Consider the following 21,153-nt stretch of genomic DNA (forward strand, 5'->3'; position numbering starts at 1 on the left):
GTCAACTTTCACTCTGAATCACAGCCTTACTGTTATTTATACTGGAAAACACAGAATAAAGGTGGGAATCACTGGGAATTTTCAAAAAAAAGAACGAAGTCCTTTCCAATTTGCCTGTGATATTTTTGAGCACATGAGGTCTATTAATTACTCTGGATAAAATAAATAGCCGTTTTGAAAATAAGGGGTCTCCTATTGGGCTAGGAAAGTGACAGAACTACATGGAATTCAATTGGACATTACCAGTTCTTCAGAGACTACCTGCAGTGATGTGTACTGAATAAACCCCCCATGCCAAGCTAATTACAGAGATACAGTCCATAAAATCCCCAGACATACCTTGTTTTTCACAGGTTCTGTCTTTGCTGGTGTGACTGAAATAATCCTCACGGGATTTTCATCATTTTCACTGACCCCAGTTTCTGATATGTCTGAACTTTGTTCCCTGGTAGCATAATTGAAGACAAAGTAAAACGAAAATATACAGAACAAAAGAACAAAAATGTTTGCAGTTATTTAAAAAAAAAAAAAAAAAAAAAAAATCAATGCAGACAGGCTGAATTAGTTTAAAAAGAGTTGAATTTGCCCAAGTCCACACTTACATTTTCCTTCCCAGAACTGGGAAAGGTCTGAAAGGGATTGTCTAGTTACTGAGCCAAATTCCTTATCACAGACACAGTGCCACATAATTCGTTTTGCAATCTTAAAACCAATGCTCTATACGAGGCTGTGTTCTTTTTCCAGATAGAAAAAGCTAATACTGGCAAAGGTAGTGAAGAAAAATAAAGACCAGCAATGCTCAAACTTCAAGTTAATTTACACAAACATACAATAGTTTTAAAAACAAGAGAGTTAAAAAAAATAGTCAAGATTATTACAGCATATATCATGCACACTTACAGATCAAATTCTGAACTGAGTTATACTTCCCTTTGGCCATGTGAAATGCAGCAACTAGAACCGACTTCCTCTACTTTCCATAGCCCTTTATCTTAGCCAGTTAATCAACTCCAAACCAAATTAAACCATCTTAAAATTTGAAAGTGTAAACTGTTTCACCAGCTTTATGACAAATTTAAAAATTCTGGATTCACATAAAAATAACACTTACTAGAAGAAAGACTGAATATTACAATCATATGTTGCATCTTTTCACTGAGATCCTGGTCCTCTTCAGCAAGCTTTTTTAAATTGTTCTGAATCTTAAATAGGTCAGAATATTTCACGTACATCAAAAATGTTTCTTAGTTACCAATCAGGATTAATCCTAATTTATACATCAAAAATGTGTGAGTTGCAAAATCTTTTTAATTATAGCTGGTCTCTTCAATTAATATATTTTCTCATGTAAAAATATTATTAATATTAACCACCAAAATTTCAGTCAGCATAGTGTCTCTTCTGTTGTATTATATGTAATTACAAGCAGGCCACACCTAAACACTGTACTGAATTTTTGCCTACTAAAAAAACCCCAAAACAAAAAACGAAGCTGGAGATTTTACCTATAGACAACTATTGTATTTTTTAAAACTGGAAACAATAAAGACACTCTTCAAACACATAGGCACACACACCAGATCATCTCTTGTCCTAAAATATGCAAGTACACTGGAGAACATGAAGAGCTGATGAAAGAAGTTTCAAACTCCTGTACCTTGATCTGTTTCCTGCAGAAGAGCTCAGCTCAGAGTTTACACTGATATTGCTTCCAGTCTCTGATCCTGTAGTTCTAATATATGGTCTCCTTCCAGTCGCAGATAATGGTTTGTTTACTGTACCTAATACACCAGTTGGTTTTGGCTAGAAAAAGATGTTTAAATCTTAAAAAATGAAAACTTCAGATACATAATTAATTTTTAAAATATTTTCTTATTTTAAAATACTTTTTCTGGATTAACAGTCTCAATCACGATGCCATCAGTTTAGAGCTACAGACCTCATCTTTTCTTAAAAACCACTGTCTATCCTACTTTTATTTCTTACAAATTAACAGCACCTCAGCAACTGCCTTGCTCTCTCTCGTGCTTTGAAGGGATAGGAGCTGGATAAGTCTCAACAAAAGCCAGAATGTTAGGTAATATTAGAGGACTAAAAGGATGTGGCAATATCCTTTCAGTCTCAACATGGTTGAGAGCCTCTGGGTAAGGATGAAAGGGAAAGCAAGTAAAGTGGATGTGGTTGTGGGAATCTACTATCAACCACCTAGCCAGGACAACACTGATGAATTATTCTACAAGGAATTAAGGGAGATCTCTAGATCAACTGCCCTTGTTACGGGCGATTTTAACTTCTCAGACATCAACTGGGAGTATCACACAACAGAGACAAACAGGTCCAGAAATTGCTGCAATGTGCTGAAGATAACTTCTTGGTGCAGGTACTAAGGGAGCCGACTAGGAAAGGTGCCCTCCTTGTTGTTTGCAAACAGAGGGACTTGTGGGTGAACTGCTGTCTGTCTTGGTCACAGTGAGCACAAAGTAGTTCAGTTTCAAATTGCTGGCAATAGGAGAAAAACTGCCAGGAAAACTTTGACCCTGGATGTGGGAAGAGCAGACTTTGAGCTGCTGAAGAAGCTAGTTAGTAAGGTCCCCTGGGAATCTGCTTTTGAAGATATTGGGGTCCATGAATGCTGGTCACTTTTTAAGACCCATCTCTTAAAAGTAGAGGAGCAGGCAATCCAAAATCAAGCAAGTGGGGCAGAAGACCAGCTGGGCTGAGCAGGGATCTTCTAGAACTTAAGCAGAAAAGGAAAGTGTATGGACTTTGGAAGCAAAGACAGGAGGCATGGAAGGACTACAGAGGTGCTGTTTGCCCCTGTAGGGAGAAAATTCATGCAGCCAAAGCTTAACTAGAGTTCAAGCCGGCCAGCACTGTGAAGGACACAAAAAGGGCTTTTAAAAATATGCTAATAGCAAAAGGATAACATTAGGCCATAACTTGACAAGATCAGTCACCTCACAAATAGCAGGTGACAAAATGGAGACATTTAATGCCTTCTTCACCTCTGTCTTCAACAATGATGATGGGCCCTGGGACCCCAGAGCCCTGCGTTGGAAGACAAAGACTGGGGACATGATAAACTCCCAGTCGACCCTGAACTTGTTTGAGACTTGCTGATCCAGATGGATACGCACAAATCTATGGAGTCCGACAAGATGCATCCCAGGGTACTGACAGCTGGCCAATGTCATTGTGGGACACCTCTGTATTACTTTTCAATGGTCTTGGGAGTCTGGAGAGGTCCCAGTCAACTGGAGGCTGGAAAATGTTGTCCCAGTTTTCAAGAAGGGTAAGAAGGAAGAATTACAGAACTGTCAGTCTCACTTCAGTGCCTGGTAAAATGGTGAAGAAGTTTATTCTGGGATTTATTGAAAAACACTGAAGAGACAATGCAGTCATTGGTCATAGGCAGCACAGGTTCATGAGGGAGAAGTCCTGTTTAACCAACTTAGTATTTCCTTTTATGACAAGGTCACCCACCTAGTTGACCAAGGGAAGCCAGTAGTTGTGGTGGTTTTGGGTTTCAGCAAAGCTTTTGATACTGTCTCTCAAAGCATCGTTCTGGATAAACTGTCCAGCACACAGCTGAGCAAGTCCACTGTATCGTGGATGAGCAATTGGCTGACAGGTCAGGCTCAAAGGGTTAGAGTAAATGGGGTTACATCAGCCTGTCACCAGTGGGGTTCTCCAGGGCTCAATTTTAGGGCCAGTGCTCTTTACTGTTTTTATAAATGATCTAGATGCAGGAGTCAAATGTGCATTAAATAAGTTTGACAATGATACTAAACTAGGAGGAGCTGTGGACTACCTCAAGGGTAGAGAAACCTTACAGAGAGATCTGGATAGACTAGAGAGCTGGACAATCACCAACCATACGAAATTTAACAAGAGCAAGTGCCTGATTCTCCATCTGGGATGGGGTGATCCTGGTTATACATACAAATTGGGGGATGAGAGGCTGAAGAGCAGCCCCATGGAAAGAGATCTGGGGGTTTGGGTCGATGGCAAGTTTAATACGAGTCAACAGTGTGCCCTCACAGCCAAAAGGGCCAACCACGTCCTGGGGTGCATCAAGGACAGCATAGCTAGCTGGTTGAGGGAGGTCATTGTCCCACTCTACACTGCACTGGTGTAGCCCCCACTCCGAGTATTGTGTGCAGTTTTGGGCGCCTCAATGTAAGGATGACAAACTATTAGAGCATTTCCAGAGGAGGGCAGCCAAGATGGTGAAAGGCCTTGAGGGCAAGACTTATGAGGAGCAGCTGAGGTCACATGGTTTTTTCAGCTTGGAGAAGAGGCTGAGGGGTGACCTAATCGCAGTCTACAACTTCCTCAAGGGCAGCAATGGAGGGAGAGGTGCTGATCTCCTCTCTCTAGTGACCAATGACAGGACACAAGGAAATGGTATGAAGCTGTGTCAGGGGAAGTTCAGATGGGACATTAGGAAAAAGTTCTTCACTGACAGGGTGGTTGCTTACTGGAACAGCCTCCCAGGTCACGGCACCAAGCCTGTCAGAGTTCAAGGAGCATCTGGATCATGCTCTTAGTCACATGGTTTAGTTTTAGGTAGTCCTGTGAGGATGTAGGGAGTTGGACTTGATGACCCTTATAAGCCCCTTCCAACTCAAGATACTCTATGATTCTAACTTTACTTTTGCAAAGCAAAGCATCCCTGGGAAAGGCTTTCCAAAACGTAATGCAAAATTAAGTTCGCTACAACAGTAGGAAATGTGTATGCTTTTACTATACAGAAAGCTAGTGTGAAAATATTTAACACCATCTATCTACTTTGGGGTTCTCTGATACAGCGATGGTATTTTGGATCTTGCTGTGGCTGGTGTCTGTTGACCAATTTGGTCAGGTTGGGTAGGCAGCAGGAAGTTTTTTATTTCGTCTCTGGAGAGGAGTCAAGGAATTTTTCATAACTGGCATGTCACATTCTTCATGTAATTTTACATTTCCTCAGAGACCAAGTTAATTTATTAAGACATGCCCACAAGAAAAAATAATTCCCATGTGTGGAAATTATGAGGGAGCAGGCAGGACAGAGATACCACAGAAGCTGGAAAACACTTGGCTAGGAAAAAAAGCACCGTTCTCTGTAGAAATGGCCTGTTACTGAGCACATGTTCAGTAGCTGCATCATCCTAGTGCTAATACTGCACAACATTTACTTAAACATATTATTCTTACAATATTTTATTTGCTCAATTTACTGAGTATTTTATAAAAGTAGGAAGCGTTTGGCACAGCTAATAGGACAGAAAAATCTTTAAGAGAGAAAAGAAAGTGTTTCTGCACAACCAACAGGTTGCAAATTCCTGGCACCTACTGCCATGAGAGGTTGTAAAGGTAGAGCATCAGGAGGTTCAAAACCAGAGCAGGCAAATTTGGAACAAGTACACAAACAGATATCAAAATCAGCAGGCACAGATGCAGAGTCTAGCATCCTGTTATAAAAATGATGAATGCTGGAGGAATAAGAAGGGGAATGTACTGCAGAAAGTGGCTCGACTTGCACGCTCTCCCTAGTCATGTTGTATCGGTCCTTCTGGAAGAACAATACCAGGCCAAAAAAGGACTGCTGGTCTGAGTCAGTGGGGTATCCTTACACATCTGTGTTTTCTGAAATGAAGTAGGCAGAAAAAGCAGCATGTGTTTGTGTATTCTATTAGAGCATGGAACAAATGTTTGTTTTCCCAGAACATTGAAAATTACCTAAATAATACTAGCTTGGTACAGGACATTCCTTCCCCACCAAAATCTAACTGTTTTAAGAGAATGCAAGAGAGAAGCCTGTCTTATGCCAGTAAGATTTTTTTTTGGTTGAGACACAGCTTTAATCTACATTGCTGAATGTCTTATCAAAAGAGAAGTATAGTAAATTTACACAGCCAACTAAACTTGCTTCAAATGCTTCATTCATTATATTTGAACGTTGTCAAAGGTGAAACAATTACAGCAGTAGACAGATAACCTGCTCTTCTGAGGATATTTAAAGCACCAGTCTGGTACTGGCTGCTGCTAAAGCGATTGGTCTCCTGTCTGCCTCCTCTCTTCCTAACATTACTCCAACCCAGCACACTGAGTAGCATCTGGGTTGGTGTCACAGGGTGAACACGAAGCAAGGAGAGGCAGGATTCTGCCAAATGAGCGAACTTCACCCACATGAACTGCTCTGATAGTGGAAACTTTTTGTATAAATGAAAAGTCAGTGTGAGAAGAAGCAATTTTAAATGATATGGCTATTTACAGAGTGATCATTTGTCTCTACTCTTACGATGAACAATTACTACAAAGTTCTGCTCTAACAAAAGACTTTAGAAACTAATGCAGTAATCATTCATGGAACACAGAACATGAAAATTGATAAATGTACATGAAATTTATATTAAAGCCATGATTTATACTGTTCTCAGGATTTTTATATTTTATGGTCAGCTAGCATTCTTTCACTAAGCTCAAGAAAAAAAACCCCACCTGCTAATTTTTTGAGCTAGATTAAAAAGCATTCCAACATATTTAACTAGTACCTAGGAAAGACAGTTTCAGAATCCCAAGAAAGGAGAACTGATGGTAAAAGGTATAAAAATAAGGTCTGTTTCTTATTTTTTTTGTTGTGTGCCCCCTTTCTCCCTGCCAAAAGACTTGGTATTTTCTCTCCCCTGTGGAAGGTATCAGCCAAATTATGTCTGAAAAAAAATGAGATGTTCAAATGGGTGTAGACATTTGCAGTTGAATTTAACATCAATAACAGCTATATTAAAAATATTAAGATTGAAAATTTAAGACCTTCAATGCTAGTGATGTCACAATTCAGTATCTGCATCAGAACTTTATGCCACACTTATTTGAAAAATGGAAAAGCCTGTAGTTATGTGAAAAACTGTAGTTAATCAAGAACCTGTGCCTCAGTGCACAGGTAACAATCTTTGTGTTGTGTACTCACCAAGTAGTACGTTAAAGTTGATTATACCATCAAATAAAAGAATCACAAATTATTGTACACAAACTCTTACAACTATTTTTAAGCTACAGCAGTCCCGGACAAAGTAATATTCAAAGAATTGTAACTTGTCAAAATACAGTACCTTTCCCGTCAAAAGAACAACCCTTGTCTCTTCTGAAATGTAATTCCTGTCATTGCAGAAATCCTGCATAAAAAATTTAAAAAAATCAGTTTGTGTTTGATCTTTCCACCTTGTGCTGATTTTTATATATACGTGACTTGACTTCTCAAATGAGATGCTATTATCAAGTGCTACAGATATTTCACACCATGCAACCTGCTGACAAATGAATCAATCTAATAAAGAGAGGTCAAACTAGTATTTTGGAGATTTTTAGCAAGCATTACTGAATGACAGTATGCCATACCTGAAGTTGGGATTAACATTTTTTTTCGTCTTGAATGACATGAATTGTTTGAAATGAAACAAAACTGTCCTATTTTTGCACTTGCATCTTTTTAATGGGAAGTCCAAATAGAGGAAAAGAGGTGCTGTTTTCTCTGAACAAGTTGAAAGTTGTTACATTTGTCATTCTGAGTACAGTTTACACAGACCAAAACACTAAATCTGAATATCACAGACAGCAGCTCCCTGTTACCATGGCATCTGCCATTTCACAAGTAAGCAAACTAAGTTTTGCTTAAACAGACTCTGGAAAGGCTGTTAATTAACAATCTAAGACACTGAAAAATGTGAAAAGTATTCTTCAATACAACTAAAACATCAGATCTGGTCTAGAGAACTACTTTGGTTCCACTTACACTTTTCAAAAGCATGCCTCTTAAAGAACAGTGCTATTCTGACAGTAGAGCTGTACTCACCAAGACTATTACTAGGCAATAAGGGGAGCAACTTGTACAGCAAGCAAAATAGTCGAACAGCTACTGACAGATATCAACATACCATGGAAAACATAAAAAAATGTTCCCTTTTTTGTCTGTTTTGCCTTCTGATTCAGATAGTCACAATATACATGTATTTTCATATATTCAGATGTACTTGTAAAACACTTTAATGAAATGATCTAGCAATATGTGCTAACGTATCAACATTTATTCTAATTAGCTCTCACCTGGTCACAAACATTTCTGGCACACATTCATAAGATAGCGCAGGATACAGCTGATGTTAAAAAAAAATCTAATTGCTGAGAAAAAAAAAAATATGCATTTTCCCACTCATGACCAGCTCTCGATTACAAAAATCAAAGTATTTCCTCTTATTACATTGAAAATCAAATTTAAAAAGTTACCTTTTCAGGTTGTGTAAAAAATTTGGTTGGCAATACAGGGTCCTTCGGTGAATCTGCATTGCACAAAGCACTTTTGCTGTTGATTACACATAGTGCTACATCACATACTGTATAAAGTTTCTGAAGAAAAAAAGAAAAGTATGTCTTAGGAATTACTTACTGGTTTTACAGTAGAGAACGTAGTTCTTTAAAAAGTTTAATTTATGTGTTAAAATAACCACCACTAAGGACAGATTTTAAAATTACATCATTAACCATACTGTTGGTTCTTCAAACACATACAGACGTCCCCATTTTTCATATGATACTATTTCATAAAAACTAGTAATACTTTACATGCCTATGCTGTACAATAAAAGCTCTTGCTTAATCAAATCACCATAAATGGCTTCTCATCTCTGCTAGAAACTAATAGGTTTAACAGTAGCCATATAATACAGTATTTCCTCCCCCAACAGCAGAAGATATTTACGTTGGGAAACTGGGCAGTAGGAGTTAAAATAAGGCAGGTAGGCAGTAACAGGAATATTTAACAAATTTTGCTTATTAACTTTGTTAGGTATTGTGTGCTGGATAAGGTCAGCAAGTTTCTCAAAGAATGAGATTGGCAACATACAGACAATGCTCGCAATTAACGCTCTCTCTAAAAGACCATAAAAATGTCTGAGCTAGTGCTTTCAGATTTCCTGCAAATCCTGTTCATAAACTGCTTGTGAAACCCTCAGCCCATCACCCAACACTTATCCGAATTACGTTTCTTACTTCATTGGCCTTTGGCTCATCAGGAGACTGAGCATCTCGGGTAAGCTTGATGTTTTCTGCCATCTTTTTCATGAAGGCATGGCTATTGTTCTCATTCTTTGTCATTAAAACTTCAAGCATGAACCACAGGCACCTAAAAAGCCATAAAACCACAAGCAATTACATTCCAGCTTTTATAACTGCAGCTCCCACATATAGCAACGTCTTAAAAAATTGTCAGCTGTACTAGCTTTTTTCTTAAGAAACCACAATCAATTTGAAGATATCACAAACAGATAACATCATCCAAAGGTGTACATAGAGACTAGACCTTTAACACAGTCTTAATTATACTCTTTGGAACAAATCTGCCAAATTAGTGTGCTTCTTACTGTATCTGTAAACACTGCCCAGCCAATCAACTTTTTTTCTCTTCCAAATATGAATAGAAGCAAGAATTCTGGTGCTACCATGATCCAGATGAAATTCTGTCATCACTACCTTGGGCTATGTCTATGTTGCTATCAACAACATACCACGACCACACTCGAAACAGGCTTAAACAAATCATACTGCTGCTATACAGTTACCTACATGGTTTAATACTGAAATCCAAAACTGAGCAGGTCAGATTCTTGCTAATGTTCCATATGAGAGAAAAAAAAATCCTTACAGATAGACTTAATGGAATTAGCCTTCCCAGTTTTCTTTCTTTAAATCTAGTTTATTTATAAGAAGAAGCCATTATATTTTGACTAAAAGTTTGTTTTGAGGATTTCTCAATTATGATATAAAACACAACTGGTCTGTCCATGCTATCATTTGCTATCAAGCTTCACAGCTGCATGTGGCTAAAGGGTCAACAAGTCTTAATACAGTAAAATAATACTTAGTTGGGAAAGACATATGGGTGGGTCTAAGAAATGCAGACTTTGCTAGTAGCTAATTTAATTCTGAAGCTCTGGAAGAGATTACCTTGTAGAAAGAGGCTAATAAAAACCTAGAAAAACAGGATGACTGAACACTGGAATTCTCTGTCTACAAAAACCCCAGTCTTTTTAACTGATACAAATTAAAGATTGCAATGCAAGAGATTAAGCAACATTTCAAAGGCTACAGTAAATAAAGGATACCTTTACATCCATCTATTCACTATTCTCAAGAACTTAAATGGGACGAATACAGAACCGATAACATACTACACTGACCCAGCTTCTCCAAAACCCCGCGTCAACCAAAGATTACTATTGAGGATTAATTTTACTCTGGTAATTCCAGTTAACATGTGCCAACTTCAGTGGCTTGATTTCCTCACTCAGTCAACAAATTAAATAAATCATTATCAATCCTGAACAAGACCCTTCCAGAACAACAGTACGATTTCATGTAGGAAAAATATGCACCTAGAGGAACACAGTCACATAAAGTAAGTTCAATCTCTGTATCCATTTCAGTATTTTTGGAATATGAATTTGGAAGAAAAAGACACTGTCTCAAGATAAAAAACAAACCCCAAACCCAAACATACCTCTGTAGAACAAGCTTAAAAAACTTCTTAAGAATAAGTATCACAGATTATGGTTAAGGAACTTGCTAAGCATGTATTTACTTTACGTGACTGTATTTAGGCCATGTAAAACCAAGACGAACTAGGGAGACAACTACAAAACACACTGCCAGTCTGCTTTTCCAAGTTTGCAAGCATCTGTGTTAACACTTTAAAGTGAACACTATGACTCTCAGAACTCTTGAAAGAAACACTGTATTACATTATATGAGAAAAATGTTTTGCATTTATCTCAGGAGACTCTTCAGAGAAGTATTCCTGCCAAAATTCCTGTACAGAGCGTTTCTTTGTTTGGAGCAGTCCTCTCTGGCTAGTTCAGCCAGCCTGTGACAAACATGAGGGAGGAAATTTGACAACAAAGGAAAGCTATACAAGGAGTGTCCAAAAAAGCTCTGTACTGCAAATCAGAACTTGTTCCATGCATTTTGGATAAAGGAGATGCTGGAGGATGCTCTCAGACGTTGCCAGGAACAGGGAGTCCTGGGACAAAATGTAGACTTGATAACTAGGTAAGAAATCTTCACTGACTGCAAGTTCTGACCAGGTGTGAGTCAAGCAACTCAGAAATCAGAACAAATTAAGTTTTTCATTTAAGAAAGAATCAGACTTGAACTCTCGCAGGTGAAGGTGCAAAAAGAATTAAGATGTGAACTGGTCTATTTATGCAAAGAATGAACTGCTTTTCTGATGGCATATATTGTAGTATGTGGATATACATGCCTTTGTAATACAAAAGCAACACAGCTCACAGTTCCACCAAAAACAATTACAAAAAACCCCCAAAACACTAAAACCAAAGTTGGGGGGGACACATGCTTTAACATTTTTGTAAAGTGTTAAAATTTAATTATTTTTAAAAATTCACAGAATCATCTAGGTTGGAAAGGACCTTGAAGATCATCTAGTCCAACCGTTAACCTAGCACTGACAGTTCCCAACTACACCATATCCCTCAGCGCTATGTCGACCCGACTCTTAAACACCTCCAGGGATGGGGACTCCACCACCTCCCTGGGCAGCCCATTCCAACGCCTAACAACCCGTTCTGTAAAGAAATGCTTCCTAATATCTAGTCTAAACCTTCCTTGGCGCAACTTGAGGCCATTACCTCTTGTCCTATCGCTTGTTACTTAGTTAAAGAGACTCATCCCCAGCTCTCTGCAACCTCCTTTCAGGTAGTTGTAGAGGGCGATGGGGTCTCCCCTCAGCCTCCTCTTCTCCAGACTAAACAACCCCAGTTCCCTCAGCTACTCCTCGTACGACATGTGCTCCAGACCCTTCACCAGCTTCGTTGCCCTTCTCTGGACACACTCGAGTAATTCAATGTCCTTTTTGTAGTGAGGGGCCCAAAACCAAACACAGTAATTGAGGTGTGGCCTCTTGTAATTCATTACAAGACACAAAGAATATACTTAAGATATGAAAGATTATTGAAGGCATAGAAGAAGGTCTCAAAGTGGAACAGTACAGAACAAGCTTCTGTATGACAGGCTTTTGTACAATAATCCATGCTGAATACATTAAGAAGCACTAAGCCTGCACTGCAGATGTACAGTGCAAATGATTAGCGAGTAGAAAACTTAATATGAATTCTGGTAGGTTTGCATAGGGGGGAAGAAAAAAAAAGTTTTGAGTGAAGCAGGACTCTGACCCAGCATCAGTGGCATTACATTTTCAAGTCTCGGAGAAGCTCCGTACTTTATTAAGTTCCAAAATATCTGAACTGACATTACTTGGCATCCCTTAATTGTGTTGGGAAATTCTACAGATATTCCTAGGCACAAATACAAGAATTTAAAATCATTACTTCACTTTATGAAGCCTAGACAACTCACTAATTTGGTACACTATGGTGTGACCTACAGGCTACCATTTAGGCTTTCAGAATATACTGCTAAGCAGTTGTTGATGCCTTCTTTCTTCCCTCGGTTAAAGTGTTACACACTTCCAAGATTACTCTTTTGCAAAATACTGTTGATAAAACAAGGAGTTCCTCTTCCTCATCATTTTTTTCTAAGCACAGAAAAATTGTCAGAATTCTAGAATCATTTGACACTTACTCTTTGACATCACGAAGCTGATCAACATCCTGAGGTTTTGTGAAATCTGGATCATGTGCCAGTAAGTGAATCATATATGGTACCACATATTCAGGCAGCAAGGATAGCAATTTTTCTACAGTAACAAAAAACCCATAAATAACGTCTGTATTACACACGCATCACAAGAAACACTTTTTCGAAGTACTACTTTTTCAAATATGGAATGTAAAATTTCAACTTGCATTTTCTTCCTACAGATTTTACTTTTAATGAATCATTAAAAAGAAAATGAACAAGTTTTACTGCTACAAAACTACTTGGCCTTACTTCAGGGAGAAGGTCATAAAGCCTAAAATACCAGAAAACAGAATTTTTTTTTTTTGAGCAAAATAAACTACCACAATAACAGCACTGTATTTTACATGTATAATTCTCAGCAATGTACAGAGAAGTATTTTATGGTTTATGCTAATGCTAAACTAAGTAAATTTAGATTTGAATGTGTCTTATATAAAGATGAGGAAGCAAATGAAATTTATTCACTGTTTCTTTACAAAAGCAATTTGCTTAAGTTCTAATGATTACTCCTTCCAGTTTAGTAGTTGGCTATTACATTCTTAACAATTTTACTGAAATACTAACCGTTAGCCATAGGATTCTGCTTAATATATTCTCTTCGTATACTGATGTTTTTGAGCAAGCACTGTCTGGCATGTGCTCTTCTCTCTTTCACAGGGTCTTTGGCACACAAAGCAAAGATTGCCATATATTCCAAAGGGAGTAGTAATTTCACAAGTGCCTTATGCAGTTTCTGGGCAAAGATCTGCCTCACTTGGTAGCACTCATCCTATAGCGACACAAAACATAACAGTGCAACCATGAAAGTCTTGGTCTTAAAAAAAAAAGGCATTCAAAGTGGAATTATGAGGAGACATTTTGAAAACATCAACAGGTGCAGCACAATAAATACTTGAAATTTCAAGAACTCTTTTGAAAGCTGCAGTGAGGAATAGAGAATTCTCAGCGTAGCAGCAACAAAAGCTCAGATGTAAGGACTCTGAACTCAATTAATTAAGAGTCACTTCAACTCAAATGCAGTTACTTACATTAATGACAAGTGCACAGAGCTGGAACTGTTCTGGGGTAATTATTTCATGGTAACAGGGTTCCTGTGCAAGCTTCATTATTGCACTACCAGCAGCTAGTCGCAGTCGAGACATATCCGATTTACTATACAAACATGAAAGAAAAAAAACAAAAACAAAAAAACACCGAAACACAACTCACCACAACTATCCTTAAACTACTTGCATGTTACTATTTCTTCTTTTTTACAAGATCGATGAGCAATTAAGGTTTTTCTCTGTCAGATCAGATCACAGTTCTATAGCCTCGGATCAAGCTAAATTAACCCAACCAAATTTGTGAAAATAAGGTGCTCTGCTTTCCCCACAAGACAGTGAAATGAGAAGAGACAAGTTTCTTGTTTTCATATCACTGTCTAAATGAAAGCAACACTTTTGCCACAGAATCTCTCTTTCCTTACTTTACCCTCAGAATGAAGATGAGGTGCAAAGTTACCTCACTGTTGGAATGAAGAAGCTCCACCCAAAATCATCCAATTCCTAAGTGTGTTAAATGTCATCACTCAATTATTTTCAAAGATACTCCTGCAGGTCTTTTACTCTCTAAAATGTCTTTTACTGTCAGGATATCTACAGGGTTCTGAGTTAGATTATTAGTAAATTACAAGAAAGAGGGAGCATCAAGCATCTTTTTATACTGCCATTTCACTCCTAATATTAAAACTCCAATCAGATTTGTTTTCTATCATCCCATTAGCCAACATTGCGCTCACCTTAAAATTCTATAAAAGCTCCAAAAGATTAATATTCTTTGAAATTCCACACCAAAATTGATGAAAACCTGGAAGGAACAAAATCTGACCTGATTCGCTTCTGTTCTGTCAAGTCTCCTTCACTGACAAGCATAGCTGATAATAACCGGAGTGTGGAATTTGCGGATTTTGACTGGTTGTTTTTCATACCCAACAGCCAGCGCACCAAAAGTTTAATTGCTTGCACCTATCAAATATGAACAAATCAATAATGAACTTACTTCCTCAAGTTGGTAAGGCACTAAAACCTGCTGCTGTCAAACTGAAATTTCCAAAGACTCCTATTTATCAGAGCTGATACATTTTTAAAGCAACAGAATGAAGCAGTAAATATTTACAGAGTGAAGGAGGAAGTAGCAGTCTTTGTCACATCAGGACATTTCAACTACGGTTCAGTGTCTTCTCACAAGTGCATCTAGAGGATGCAGGACACTTGCTACATGATTAAAAAATAAGAGCAACTAGATAAACATTTCTAGAAATGGCCATATTTAGATTCACAGTAAATAATGTATAAAGATGAATAACTAAAATTCATCAGGGTCTCAATTTATTTCAAATTTGTTTACAATCAGTAAAGTCAAATTACCTTTCTTGTAAGGAAAACTAAAACTTTTGAATCTCTTAGTTTTCTCAACATTCAGCATAATTAATATCAGTAAGTGAAGATACCTAAATGCATAGCTTTTTTCAGTTCTGTAACTGTGTGTGTAATGCACAAAAACTCTAAGGAGACTGATATATACACATTATTATTGACAGCAGATCATTCACCTTTGCTAGCACTTCTGGAGAAACTTCTTCATCCGGAGACCACAATTTTCCATTTTTCTCACCTGTTGACTACAGACATTCATGTAAGTTTAAGAACTGGTCCTACCCATACAGAAAATGCCCAAGTAAAAATGGAAAAAAGTCATGGACTAAGCTTTCTTTCACACAAAGATCTTTTATAATGCAATTATCACTGTACTGGCCATTTATAGAACGTTCTTTTATTGACTCATTTAACAAAAATGCTCTATTCCCCACAGAATTAATAACAGGCAAACAGAATAGTAAGGACTTACCAAAAAAAGAAAATCTTACCCTGTCATTCATTAGAAGATCTTTCACAATGAAATTTGCAACAACAGATTTCATCGGAGAAGCAAACTGGTCTGGAGCCAACATAGAAATATGACCCAATGAGACTAATGGAGTTATAAGTTGTTCTGGTACATCAGCATTCAAACTTCTGCTAAGAGGCTGAGAAAGAAAAAAAAATTTAAAAATTCAAAATTCAACTATAGATAAGTAAGCTACATGCCTAAAAATATTTTATTTTACTACTGGATTGCTGATGAGTTTCGCAGTTTTTCCTTAGAATTAATAAAGTTAGCAAATCAAAATGGAGAAAGAATGGAATTTCTCAATTAACAGAGTAACCAAAAATCTCACATGAGATAAGGGGAAAACAAATTTTATATTCTCTTCCTGTTTTAACAGTGAAACACATTCAAACCTGGGAGCCATGGGAAAAACTGACACAATTCTATTCAGGAGTTGTGAAAACCTGAATTGTAACTGCAAATGGCAGAAAATAATAGCAGGTAAAAAAACCTCGGAAACCACCAGGGACATTTTTATTAGCGATCAGTATTTCCCTTCCAGGTAACCGTCACCAGGATAATTCCATGCTGCTATCAACCAGCACCCTCACATCGTATTCTGGTATTAGGGAGGGAACATTCACTCTCACAGAAGTCTAAGCAGAGATCAAACTCTGTAAGCTTAATTCAAAGCTGTTCACACTTCTGAATTATGCATAAGTTCAAAGACAGCCAAGAGTAAGAACCTAAGATATTTTACAAGTGCAGATTAATAATGTTATTATTTAAGAGATTACAGGGAAAAGTAATAACCTCTCTACTCTGTATAAGGTGACTTTTTGCTTTACAACTTGTCTAAGCAAGCAGTAAGTGAGCAGTAAGCTGATGTCTGAGTTTATAGTCAAGTAGTTATTCTGCACTAACTTCCTCAGTGAGAAAGTGCTGTATGTGCAAAGACCATAAATCATGGTAATTTAATAGTTTGAAAGTAGAGGATGTTATCTCTCATTTAGTATCTGCTAAATGTGTCCTCATGGGATTCAGTGTGGATCATTCCAGCATATTTAGCTTATTTTCCCCTAACTTGTCCTGTGTAGACGAAAAGGAATACCTTATCTACCAGACATTAAAATACTAAAAAATCGTGATTGTAAGACAAAAACATTAATAATTTGCTATTGTAAAATTCATGGCTTATCTTGACCACCATGTAGCTGCTGTAGGCTTCCTGACCTCATAAATTGTTATCTGTTAATAAACAGTATGAATTAATGTTAACTACTAGTATCAATTAGGAACAGAAAAAAACCTTAAAAAAAAAAAAAAAGCAAGACATACCTCAAAGATCTGTGCAAGCTGCACTTCTTTATTTGAAAATATGGCATGTATACAGTGAACGGCTTGTTTTGCCTGATGAGGAGTGCCTCTTTTTGCTTTCTGATGCAAAATCGGAATTAGTGTTCTGTGAACATTAAACAAAATACTTCAAAATGCAATTTGCAATCTACAAGAAATAAAGCTTTTCACCTATACAAATCTGTCCTCACGGTCTTATAAATCAAACATTCCTCTGAAGTCTTTTCAGGAAAGATCATAATCATGAAGTGAAAAGCAGGACGGAATTGTATTTAGTAATACTTGTTGAGCATCTGACTACACATTTAAGCAAGAAAAAAGCCCACAGGGAAAAATCAAACATGAAAGAAAATAATGATAAAAATAAGGCTGTTTAGGAAGACAAATACAAGGTGAGGGGAACCTGACAGGTTCAGCTAGGGTAAACTCCTGGGCTTGTTATCCAAGCTTGGAAGTGACAGGGCTGAAGAAAATTTATGAAAGCTAGGGATAACCATTAAACATCAGTGTGTTTATAGGCCTTCACTGCTTTAACTTTGGTCTTTAATCGCAAATGTATACTCAAGCAAACAACTGCTTTGTTCTGAGCTTCTGAATTTGAATCCTCTAGAATCTATCTGCTGATCAGAGGCCACCGAAGGAAACAGTAGGGCAGAAGCCACTCCAGAGACCAGGTCGAGGTTGGTCAGACTGTTTGCTTCCACTCCTGTGAGTGTGCTGGAAAGCAGGCCTGTCCCCTGAGAGGTCGTTGCCTGACACTAACTCATGAGGTTTGCCATGCAACTCACCCAGCAACTGAGATAAGGAAACAAAATTGCCTAGAAAGCATCTGACACAGAAATGTCTAAAAAAATTTCCTTGCTTTCTTGAAAGGCTCAGTAAAAATACAGCATTCAGTACATGGATTATTTAGCACCCAGCCTTCACTGACACATTCTATATAATCAAAATCAGCAACAAGTGGTGGAAGAAGAGCTTGCAGGGTTAAAAGAATGAAGTCTCAAATATTTTCCTCAAAAACCACACAAAACCCCAAAACTAACAAAAGATCCCTAGAAAAATGTTAACAGTATACTAAAGTAAGAGAAAGTCTCTTCTCAAACCTGCTAAGATTCCACAAGTTGGATTAAATAAGAACCAAAATAGCAAAGAATTCAGTAAAACCTACAGTTAAGCTTCAATGCCGAACCTATAGTTTTTATAGTGTAAGTACACGCACATTAAAGGACCTCTGCCAAGCGTCAGTGCATCAGTTACAAACCATACCTCATCACACCCCAACTGACATCAATCTGCAAAAGGTGACACCTGACATGTTTACATCTGCAAGTTTACACATGGTCCATAGGCTCTCTTTGAGCATGGCCAATGCTTCCATCAGATTGTAGAGTCATATGGCGTCCTTGTCCACGAACTGGTGCACAAACCTATTCATTTTCCACATGAGGAAGACATTGGGCTACTGCTGGTGAATGCTACTTCAAAAGACAGCAGGCAGCCTGCTCACAGAAGGGGTTTAAAAAAACACCCCGAAAAACAGGTCACTTGAAACAAACTATGTTGCTAATAATATAAACCGTTTCATTTACGATCAAGTTTTCTGAATATATGAAATCTGGAACATCTACTTGTTTTCAGACTTCTTTTTCTTTGTGTCAGTGTAAACACTGACCTGGTTTTGACTTTCAGAATGTTAGCCTGACTTGCCGGCAAACCATGCCAAGGGCTAGACCTCCATTTTGACAGTTATATTTTTAAGTTATTTGAGACTGCCCCGACTGTACTTCAGCAATACCTGGCTAAAGCATGAAGCCAAAAGAAATGTCAGCAATACCAGCTCCTTTGACAGAAAATTATCTACCCCAGCAATGCAGAGTCTTGATTAATCTCTAGTGGGGAACTACAGACAACTGGGACTATACTGGGAACTATACTGACAATGGTGATTGCCAGACTTTTCCTTCTCTTTACCCCTATAAATGTCTTAAAAGGCATCTCATATGTGAACTTGTAACTTCTTTTGCCCCAAATCTGATTCAAATCCATAAGAATCACTGAGGTTGTATCTTCAATTCACTGAGAACTTAAGGTGTACACTGGTATGCATTTTAGCATGGTAGTAACTGAGATGCTATTTTAATATATGACAACTTGAAACCTGTGCTTTATAATCTGGATTAGTTACTAACAGGCTAATTTTAAGGTTTTAGACGTTACCCACAAGGTTTTATATAGTCTGTGAATACCTAGTAAATTATGCAGCTTTAATCAGCAGTTAAAACATGAATTGCATAATGACGACTTATAGACAGCCAATTATTCTTTGTTAGAAATTCATGCCTGATTTTGGATCTTGTTTCCCAACTTGTTTCATAACAAACAGAGCTGTTAACCATCAGAGATTATATTTTAATTCCTTACAAAGATAGAAAAATTGTGTGAAGGACAGATATGAGTAGAAATGATGCCAAGGAATTAAATCTTCACCGTATTTTTGCTGTTGCTTATTTTGTAAGCTGGGAAGCATGCTACGTGCTTTTTTTAATGTGACTGTCAAAAGAAGATTTTTAAGTAGTACCTAACATCTTCAATAAATACACAAAAATTGTGAGAATGCAGAATTTAAAAATGAACAGACAGAAAGGTAGTGAAGGAATACAAAATGATGGAAGAGAAGCTCTTCATATTTACAAGACTATAAAGTAATTTTAGGGGCAACATATTGAATAAACTATCAAGAGGCAGAATTCCAGGTATGAAAAGCAGCATATATAGAAATACACTCACGATCTTATCTGTGGCAAGTCTGTTTCTATTTTGTGACCCGTGTTTCTGAAAATCTGTATGGCTGCCTCAGCTACCTTATCATCTTCCATCCTGAGGCACTGCAGCAGAGACTCATAGGTCTCTGCAGAGTGGAACGAGGTAGGATGTGTAAAGGACAGAACCTGTAGATACACATTAAAACAAAGGTATATTTATTCATGGTAAATGAATCATCAGAAAACCAAAACGATGGCTGTTTATGAGCATTAACATCAACATAAATAGCTATTACATGCTCATATGAGATTATTACATTCAATAACTGCATTTTGGAGAAGGTGACATAGGCATTTTCAAATAAATTCATCTATGCTTTATTCTTCAGGTTCTCCCCTCCTCCAAATATTTTGTAAGATACTACATTATTTGAATATGTAAACATATTTATTAAAAGTAACAGTTATTCAAGATTATTCATTTATATTCCAATCTACTTAAGAATACTTATTTTCAACTTATTTTAACTGACGTGAAATCTGGTTTCTCCAGAATCTATAGTCCCTGAGCAGAAATCAAGGTTAAGATATCTACAAACAAAACATAGATTACTGTCCTTTTAATCTAAAGCTAATGAAATATATTCTGTTAAATTGGAAAATGTCAAGCAAGAAACTAAGCATGCAGAGATTCAAGGCAGGACAAGAGAGAACAAAAGGTTATCCCAAAGCAAAACTGTATTAAGTATAGTAAAGGTCAGATAACATAAGGTAGGGAGAACAATGAAAAGTTGCATGTATTTTGTGTATTCTTTGGATTTATCTTATCTTGGTTTCTTTGATCAGAGTTGCCTACTTGCATGAGTATCGATGTGTGAAATAACATTTTCAAAGATATCCATGTCACAGCAACAAAATCTTCAACCTTGGCAGATTTCTTTTCTGAGCTACATTAGCAAACAGATGTTACTTCCTTGCATACTTCCATGTAACTACTTCTACCATGGCTGCCATTACCAGATTTGGTGTGATATGTCTCCATAAACTCCACCTCGTTCATTCACACTTCTGAAAAGTCTCACTTTAATTATACAACCTTCCCCTCCATTTCCTCCTATATTTTACACTGCCTTTTGTAACATATTAAAAATAAAGTCTCATTAGCAAACTACCAAATTCATCACAGATGTTTTCCAGATATTTCAAATCATTCTTTCTCCCACAGCCATCTCTCATCACCACTAAGTACACAAGTTCCCCCATTCCGCCTTTTTTTTTTTTCCTCTCTACATAATTTGGCTCTTGAGTTTATTGCTTGCTTTTGTTCCAGTATCATACAGGCTCCAAAGAACGTTCCTCTCCTAATTTCTCCATTTCTCTTCCTCTCCTTTACCTCCATACCTTCTTCTATATGACTTCCCTGAGCAGAAAT

General features: G+C 37.4%; 1 protein-coding gene across 2 annotated transcripts in view; it reads right to left on the reverse strand.

Annotated features, from left to right (window-relative positions):
• The window catches only part of PDS5A (PDS5 cohesin associated factor A), an 86,269-nt gene that overhangs the window by 5,702 nt on the left and 59,414 nt on the right, over nucleotides 1-21,153 (reverse strand). For both annotated transcript variants that reach the window (XM_074822373.1, XM_074822374.1), the window contains exons 19-31: nucleotides 19,747-19,907; nucleotides 16,942-17,065; nucleotides 15,602-15,760; nucleotides 15,287-15,355; nucleotides 14,563-14,699; nucleotides 13,722-13,845; nucleotides 13,258-13,462; nucleotides 12,634-12,748; nucleotides 9,028-9,160; nucleotides 8,266-8,385; nucleotides 7,095-7,157; nucleotides 1,658-1,803; nucleotides 340-445 (exon numbers count right to left, since the gene is read on the reverse strand). In XM_074822373.1, coding sequence (XP_074678474.1) covers nucleotides 340-445; nucleotides 1,658-1,803; nucleotides 7,095-7,157; nucleotides 8,266-8,385; nucleotides 9,028-9,160; nucleotides 12,634-12,748; nucleotides 13,258-13,462; nucleotides 13,722-13,845; nucleotides 14,563-14,699; nucleotides 15,287-15,355; nucleotides 15,602-15,760; nucleotides 16,942-17,065; nucleotides 19,747-19,907 — 1,662 coding nt within the window. The remainder of the gene's footprint in view (nucleotides 1-339; nucleotides 446-1,657; nucleotides 1,804-7,094; nucleotides 7,158-8,265; nucleotides 8,386-9,027; nucleotides 9,161-12,633; nucleotides 12,749-13,257; nucleotides 13,463-13,721; nucleotides 13,846-14,562; nucleotides 14,700-15,286; nucleotides 15,356-15,601; nucleotides 15,761-16,941; nucleotides 17,066-19,746; nucleotides 19,908-21,153) is intronic.

This window comes from Strix aluco, chromosome 4, assembly GCF_031877795.1.
Source record: "Strix aluco isolate bStrAlu1 chromosome 4, bStrAlu1.hap1, whole genome shotgun sequence".
In the NCBI taxonomy this organism is placed as follows: Eukaryota; Metazoa; Chordata; class Aves; order Strigiformes; family Strigidae; genus Strix; species Strix aluco.